The 8,089-nt window shown below is 39.3% G+C and overlaps 1 protein-coding gene across 1 annotated transcript; it reads right to left on the minus strand.

Moving 5' to 3' along the window:
- Nucleotides 1–650: 650 nt before the first annotated feature.
- LOC122647483 (peroxidase 3-like) lies at nt 651–2,011 on the minus strand. Its single transcript, XM_043840870.1, has 4 exons — nt 1,759–2,011; nt 1,492–1,683; nt 1,234–1,396; nt 651–1,159 (listed from the first exon to the last, which is right to left on the minus strand). Exons 1-4 carry the CDS (start codon nt 1,966–1,968, stop codon nt 744–746), a joined length of 981 nt encoding a protein of 326 aa, XP_043696805.1. The 5' UTR covers nt 1,969–2,011; the 3' UTR covers nt 651–743.
- Between the last annotated feature and the right edge of the window lie 6,078 nt (nt 2,012–8,089).

The raw sequence follows: 8,089 nt of genomic DNA on the forward strand, positions 1-8,089 counted from the left end.
CTATGAACTGATGCTTGATGGAGAGTGGTCCTTGAGTCGGATCAAGGAAGGCTATCCCTCACTAATTGCAAATAAACTCTTGTAGGCTGCAATTAGTTTCCATCTATTACAAAATGGTTTCATTTATGCAAACACCAAGAAACACGAAAAATCAAAACATAGTCAAATAAGAATGACACAGAGATTTAACGGAGTTCGCACATCAATTTGATGTGCTACATAGGTGAAGATGAAGATGATTCACTATGTAATGGAAGAAAAATAAAATAGAGATCTCTCAAGAACACCACCAATCACATAAAAAACTCTTCCCCAAAAAACCCTAACACACGGAAATGCTCAAATCTCTTTATTTTTTTGTTGGTTACACAACAAGACAATAAAACAAATTAGTACTCCTCCAAGGTGGGTCGGTCCATCGGGTCAACTCCTACCACAGGGGCCACAGCCCAAGCCCTTTACTACCACTACATACCTCACAAAATTTTCTTGTTTGGGTTGCCAAAAATAATTTGTCGAAGAGCTGGACAAACTTCGAAACGCGTACAAGAATTCCAGACACACATAACAAATGGCGACTCGTTTCAAACTAGTTAACCAAAATATGGGAAGAAAATATTAAATTAAAGACCATTTCATTGAACAAAATATCTGAATGAAAAAATTGGACTATTATTTATCACAATCTGTAGTATTACAAAGAAGCCCATGTAGAGTAGAACAGAACCAGACCCTCATGAGCTTTAGCTGTTCAAAACTGCACAACTCTTCCTAATCTCACCTGATGATCCAGTCTTAACACCAACCTTACCCATCTTCTCCATAGACTTAGCAAATTCAGAATAGAAACTAGAAAGTGAGCCTTGAGCAAGCTGAATGATCTCAGACTTTGAAGTAGAATTTGTGATCAGAGCTGCATCAGACACAAACAGACCCCTTCTTTTAAGTACAAGTTTATAGTAACCAAGATCAAATGTCCTGAAACTGCCTGGATTCATCTCAAATATTGTGGTGTTATCAAGTGGAGTCATGCACTTGGCTTTCAATTTCACAGCATACTCGCTATCCAGAGAAGGATCTTGACCACCAGTGCCACTGAAATTGTAGAGACGGGCGGCGAATGATTGATTGCAGTGAGCAATTCCGATCGTATGGGCGCCTGAGATAATCGAATTGATGAGAGATGTTATTGATCTGTATACACTAGTTATGGATTTTATTAATTAAACTTACCAGATAACAGAACAAGATCTTTCACATTAAGTCCTTTGTTAGCAAACTTTGATACTAAAGTAGTGAAATTGCTAGTTGGTGCAGGAATATTGTTTAAAGCCTCTGTAGAATTTGAGATGAGTCCATCCCTTCTTCCAGTTGGAACTGTCCAAGAAGGACCTCCCTGTAATTGCAAGAAAAAGAAGAAATTATGAGAATAGAACAGAGATGAGAACTGAAATTAATAGAAAAAATAATCAAAATTCATTCATTCCTTACTATTGTGACTACTGCATCTCTTGCAACCAAAGCAATAATATCAGCACAAGAAACTACACCAGGACATTCAGACTCTAACAAGCTCTTTACTCTGTCAATGAAATCGAAACCTCGAAGTGTTTGGTTTGGAATTGCAGCTTTTTCAGCTTGGTTATTTGATGTAGAGTTCAAGAGAACTGATCCATCACAACCCTGAAAAAGAAAAGAACATTAGATTTGATAATGAAAAAACCAAAACTTGAGAAAACATACAATAATACTACTTACCCTCACAAAGCAGTCATGGAAATGCATTCTCAGCAAGGGAGCAGCTAAAGATGGGGCATTGGGGATATGCTTTTTAACAAAATCTAGTACTAATTTCTCAGCTTTTGGGCAGGTTTTATCATAAAAGCCCATTTGCAGAGCAGCTTGAGCAGAACTCAGAAAGCCTAAAACACTCAAGATTATAATTGCAGCACAGCTTATGCTTCCCATTGTTGTGAGTTTGAAAGAAGAAATCTCACTATGTCTCAATCAGTGAGTATCTCTGTACTTATGATTGATTCAGAAACTATGCAACAAGATTTATAGTCCTCCAATTTGAAATTGAGGTAGAAGCTAAGATTTTACCAAAAAAATATAGGTAGAAGCTAAGAAGAAAAAATGGCAAACCTGTCCAATCATAGCCAACTGCCACATGCTTTAGAACTTTATTGTATTAAAATCTGCAATAATCCATTGGCATTTTTAAATTAGATTAGTTAAGCTTGTCGTAGATAGGACAAATAAAACAAAGATTTTACAATCTTTTTCTTTCTTTTCCTTCCTCCTATTAGTAGCCTAAACATAGTTGCTTTTTCTTTTTGGCGTGATCCTCTTCCTTGGGGTAGTAAATAGTAAAGCGTCGGTGTTCTTGGGGACCCCGGGGGGGGGGGGGGGGGGAGGAGCGTGGCCACTGTTAGTAGCCTAAACATAGTTGCTTTTTCTTTTTGGCGTGATCCTCTCCCTTGGGGTAGTAAATAGTAAAGCGTCGGTGTTCTTTGGGGGGGGGGGAGCGTGGCCACTGTTGTGCACGTGTGAGGGTCAATGAAAATGCGTGTTGGCATCATGAGGTTGAGATTTTGGCATTCTATGAGGGTATGGCGGTCATTTTATTTTTTTCTACTTCTAATTGTTAACAGTACACTTCCCAACAAAGAACTTTCTTCCTCGAGATATTAAGATATGTTTGATTGAGTCAATTCCAATGACTGACCAAAAACATGTCGGATCTAGATTATAAATTTGATTATCTCAACCAATTCCAAGAAGAAACAAGACAAATTAATGGAAGCAGGTTAATTGCCAAGTCCCTTGTGCAGTACCTAAGAAGAGATATGAATTCAAATAGAAGGGCCTACCTGCCCTTGCAATAATTTCTCTCTCACCCTCTGTCACTGTGTGCTTATGTATATCTTTTTTTTGATAAACGTGTGCTTATGTATGTCACCGGCTATATATGTGTCTTCATGCCTAAAGTAGAGATCCGTTACACCAACTACATAGAGGAGTAAGTAAGTCTGTCTTAATATAGTTCCATTGCACTGTATGCACCACTATATGGTCAACAAACCGACTTCCCTCTCATTGACGTAATATCTTGTATGCGGTCACCATGATTTTGTATCACTAATGAAGTGTTTAACTATACCTTCCAATGAAAATGTTTTTCCAGAATTAACATGTCAAACAGTACATCTACAGTCAAGGTTTTAAAACTCGGAATCGGTCAGAGAGGTCGATATGAATCAGCCTGAATTGGTTCAGGAATTGAGAATCTAAGTTATGTTATGATGAAAATCGAATCCATTCAAGAATCAAGAATCGGCCCATGAATCGTTTAGATTCAAGATGGATTATAAAGAAAATGACTAGGAATCGGCTGATTTGTCTGGTTCGATTCTGATTCAGGACAAAATTATTAGGATCAGTGAAAATCAGGAATGATGTCAACCGATACCGATTTGAATAAGCCAATTCACTGATCCGATTTCCAGTTTTTAAAATCATGTCTACAATTCAGTTGTTTCGGTCAAAAACACAGTTCCAATGGCTGTGTGTGGTAAACATTCTTGAATGCATTCAAGGTCATAATGCATTCCAATAAATTATATAGTTATTTTGTCATCTCATCTTCCCAATCTCAACATTTTGTGGGTCTCTGGCACCCCACAAAATCTCAACTATAAATTGTGATTAAAGAGAATGTGTTGGGTAATTGTATTACAATTCCTTACAAATAATTGAAACAACACGAATTGCAATACAATAGATTAAGCAGTAGAAACTAGGCTTGACCTTTGGCTGAAATGAGAAGACCAAAGCTTGAATTTGATGTAGAACCACACCCGCAACAACTTGAACAAGCTTGAGGTTGAGTCACACTTGTGGTGCGCCTTTAAGGTAATTGATGCCTCCTATCGCCAAGGAGTGTTCTCGCACCACTACCCCAAGATAAAACAACCTCCAACTAGAAGATGAAGCAGTCCTTCTAGTCCCTTGAAGGAGCCAAGAGCTTCAACACAACAAACCTCTAACATGTTGGGTAACCTAGAGGGGGGTGAATAGGTTACCACTAGTGGATTTTGCCTCTTTTTCGATTGGTTGCACACTTATATTAAATACAAAAAGCAGAAGTAAATGAGGCACAAGATTTATAGTGGTTCGGCTAACTTAGCCTACATCCACTCCTCTCAACCTTGAGAGAATTCCACTAGTATTTCCCTTTCAATACAATAGGTGGGAAATGACACCTTTACAACTCTTTTTAACAGGATAAGAGGATCCTTACAATCTTAGTTTCGGACAAGAGTATCCTTTCAATCTCTTAAGGATGAGAGGGTCCTTGTACTAATCTAAGAAAGTCGATCTAGATTAATACAACAATGCTTTATCAAATCAAAAGCATAAACAAGTAAATACAATTGAAGTTTGGTATAAATACCTATCAAAGAGTAGTGACACTTTTACCCTTTGAGTGATGGTGCTCAATGATATGAATGAGAGTGATGCACCTTGAGTCTCCTAGATGACTCTCCTTGATGGCATGAGTTGGAGAGAGTGGAGAGTTAAGAGCTTGGTAATATCTCTTTGAAGAGCTTGAATTGAATAATTTAGCTCAATGACAAATTCTCACTTTTGTACCTTCTCAAATGTACAATGCACTTTTTCTATCAAAAGATGTATTTTGTTCCTTGTTTGGATGTGTTTTATAAAGCCAAAAGTTGGAGTTTGTTTGTTCTCCAACGGATATAAAAGCGTCATATTTTTAGACGTCGGTCGACCTATAAAAGTTGTCGGTCGACCATCAAAAACTAGCCGTTGAAAACTAGCCGTTAAGCCCAAGTTTGGGGCTGTAGGTCGATTGTCGGTCGACCTATGGATCGACCTACAAGTGTCGGTCGATCGATAGGTCTGTCGGTTGCAACCGACAGCTACGGAAACAGTTGTATCTTTTATATTCTCAGGTCGGCCGAACGTGCAGTCCGTAGGTCGAACGGATAGTCATCCTATTTTTGATTGTCTGTCAAGGGGATTTTTGGTCCAGCTTGCTTGGGGACTTCATAGGTTTTTGTCTAACACTTTAATGGCCATGTTTCTTGAGTCTAGGGCATGGGAATGAGTTCCTCCTAGGGTCTCTTGCATGTGAATGCAATGTGTGTGTAATGTGATATGTACATGTAATGAAATGTGTTCTAATGCACTTGAATCTTCTTGGAGAGTCTTTGTCTTGGCTTCCTTTAGAAGATGTTCCTCAATCTTCAAATTTCTTCTTTTCCTTAACTCTTCCGTTGTGAGCTCAGTTGATCAAGTCTTTCCTGGATGCTTGATGCTCCCAACGTCGACTATGAAGTTTGCTTAAAGATTGGAATATTAGTATTAATCTTAATGTTTGTTATCATCAAAATTAGTTTATGGAGAAATGTGTTTTCCAACAATCTCCCCCTTTTTGATGATGACAAACATGTGATTCAAAATATGCATTACTCATGTATGTATGCAATTCAAGATAAATATATGCATTATTCATGTGGGCATGTAACTCAAGATGAATTTGTATTATCATACATCATAATTCAAGGTATGCATTATCACATAAAATGAATATTTGAATCATAACTTCTCCCCTTTTGTCAACACAAAAAGGAGGTGTAGAGCATGAACAAGCACAAACAATCTTAGGGTGGCTCCCCCTAAGCTAGTGCTGGTAACCATGAGCAAACACAAACAATCTTAGGGTGGCTCCCCTAAGAAAATGACTTCTGCATGGTTAGAAGAAGAGAGCAAATAATATGAGGCCCAATAAAGTGTTAATTTTAAAAGCATCACATACTTCAAAATAGAAGTTCCATGGTTTAAAAGTATGCCATAAAAGTACTGATCAAGAGTTCTAATATAAAGTCGAGTGATGTCAACTATCTCTACTCGGGGAGGAGGAGGAAAGAAATGCGGATGGAGACGCTGTAAGATCACTTGGTTCTCTGTTGGATGCGAAGAATCTCTGCTTGATCTTTGTGGAGAGAGGTGAAGTGATCATCAAAGCCCTTCAGGCGGGTGTCAAGTTGTTGGCGAAAATTTGAAAATTCTTCTCTGGTGACATAGTCCCTCGAGGGTTCACCAACATAGTCTTCATCTTCACTGTCGTCCTCTTCTTGTGACTCGCGTCACACCGTGACATCTTTGGGTAGCTCGCTTCCTTCGGGCTTGGTGTGAGGGAGGAGCCGCAACAAATCCCAGCTTCATCTTCTTGATGGTGGATGAGTCAATGTCAATCATCTTTGGGTCAATGAATTCCCCAGAGATCCACTTCATGGAACTTAAGGATGGCGAGTTATGAGTCCGCCATATGGAAGGTTTCCCCTATAATGGGGTACGCACAGTATTCCATGGTCTTCATAATCACATATGGAAGATTGATAGGATTGGCGGTGACAAGACACCAAGTAATGTAGGCTTGAAAGGGATTGACTTGGTCTCTATGGCCTCCTTTGGGCAAGATGTTGTAGCCGACAATGAAGCTGATCATCCTGGGTAGTTCATGAAGTTTTATAGCTTTAACAGTTGGTTCAAACCCAACATAGTCTTTCATGATGGCACCATAAACTTCATCAACATTCATAAAGGTTTTGGCATCCCCTTTGGGAGGAAGATAGCTCATATCTCCTACAGTGGGAATCCCCATGATCTCTCCTAGATCTTCATAAGTGAACATGATGGGAACACCCTTTACTAGGGATGTGATGGCAAGCCTATCATCCACTATTTGGGTTCTCGGATTACGAAAAAGTGTCCGGCAAGGTCGAGGATAGCGGGATCAACATAAACTAAGGTATTTTCCCAACCCGGATATTTGAAATATTCTTCAATGTCATATTCAAGAAATTGAGAAACTCTTCTTGTTCTTTCCTTGTCAACCTTTCTCTTCTCAAATCTTCCCCGAGGAGAATGGAAGCTTCTTACGAGATGAAGAGAGACTTGTCATATCCGCGAGCTCTCTCCAACTTTGGCTTTCTTCTTTGGTTGCTTGCCCTTGCTTTGTTTTGGAGCCATTTGAAACCTAGGGCTTTAGAGAATAGAGAGAAATGGAGATTTTTGGGTTGGAAGTGGGTAGATTGTGTAGGAAGAGTGATTTGGGGCTTGGATTTGGTGAAATCTCAAGGGTTTTTGCAGGGTTTTGCCTTGGAGGTCAGAGAAAAAGGGTTTTGGAGAGGAGAGGTCTCGAACATAAGGGGAGAGAAATGAAAAAATCCTCTTGGTTTATGTTTAAAACGAAATTTTTCCGTGTCGGTCGACCTACACGAGTCGGTCGGCCGATCGAGGTCAAAAACAGGGATTAATGGGCTTTTAGCTCGGAATTCTCTAACAACCTGATTTTTGGGCTTTTTGAGGATTTCACTTTACTCAAAAGGGTTGCAAATCCCGAGTTCTCTCCTCAAATAGCATAATCTCTCTTCACTTAATGGCTTGGTGAGTATGTCTGCAAGTTGTTTTTCGATTTCAATGTATTTTAGAACAATTTCCCTTTTGAACTGTGTCTCTAAGAAAGTGATGCCTAATATCAATATGTTTGGCTCTTGAATGGAGAATGGGATTTTTGCTTAAATTGATTGCACTTGTATTGTCGCAATTAATTGGAGATGAACTAAAATGTATCCCATAGTCCATGAGAGTTTGCCTCATCCAAAGGACTTGGGCACAACACCGGCCGCAATGTACTCGGCTTGGTAGTGGAAAGAGCAACAGAGTTTTGTTTCTTGCTAAACCATGAAACTAAGCAAGATCCTAAGAAGTGACATGTGCCACTTGTACTCTTGCGATCAAGATGGCACCCGCAAAGTCGGCATCCGAAAAGCTTATTAAATCAAAATTTTGGTTCATTGGGTACCATAATCCTACATTTGTAGTACCTTTAAGATATTTAAAGATCCTTTTAACGGCACTAAAGTGGGATTGCATTGGGTTGGCTTGGAATCTAGCACAAGCACACACGCTAAACATGATGTCCGGCCTACTAGCGGTGAGATATAGAAGGCTGCCAATCATGCCTCTATAGCGTGTAGGGTCTATGGGAGTACCT

This window comes from Telopea speciosissima, unplaced genomic scaffold, assembly GCF_018873765.1.
Source record: "Telopea speciosissima isolate NSW1024214 ecotype Mountain lineage unplaced genomic scaffold, Tspe_v1 Tspe_v1.0062, whole genome shotgun sequence".
NCBI classification, from domain to species: Eukaryota; Viridiplantae; Streptophyta; class Magnoliopsida; order Proteales; family Proteaceae; genus Telopea; species Telopea speciosissima.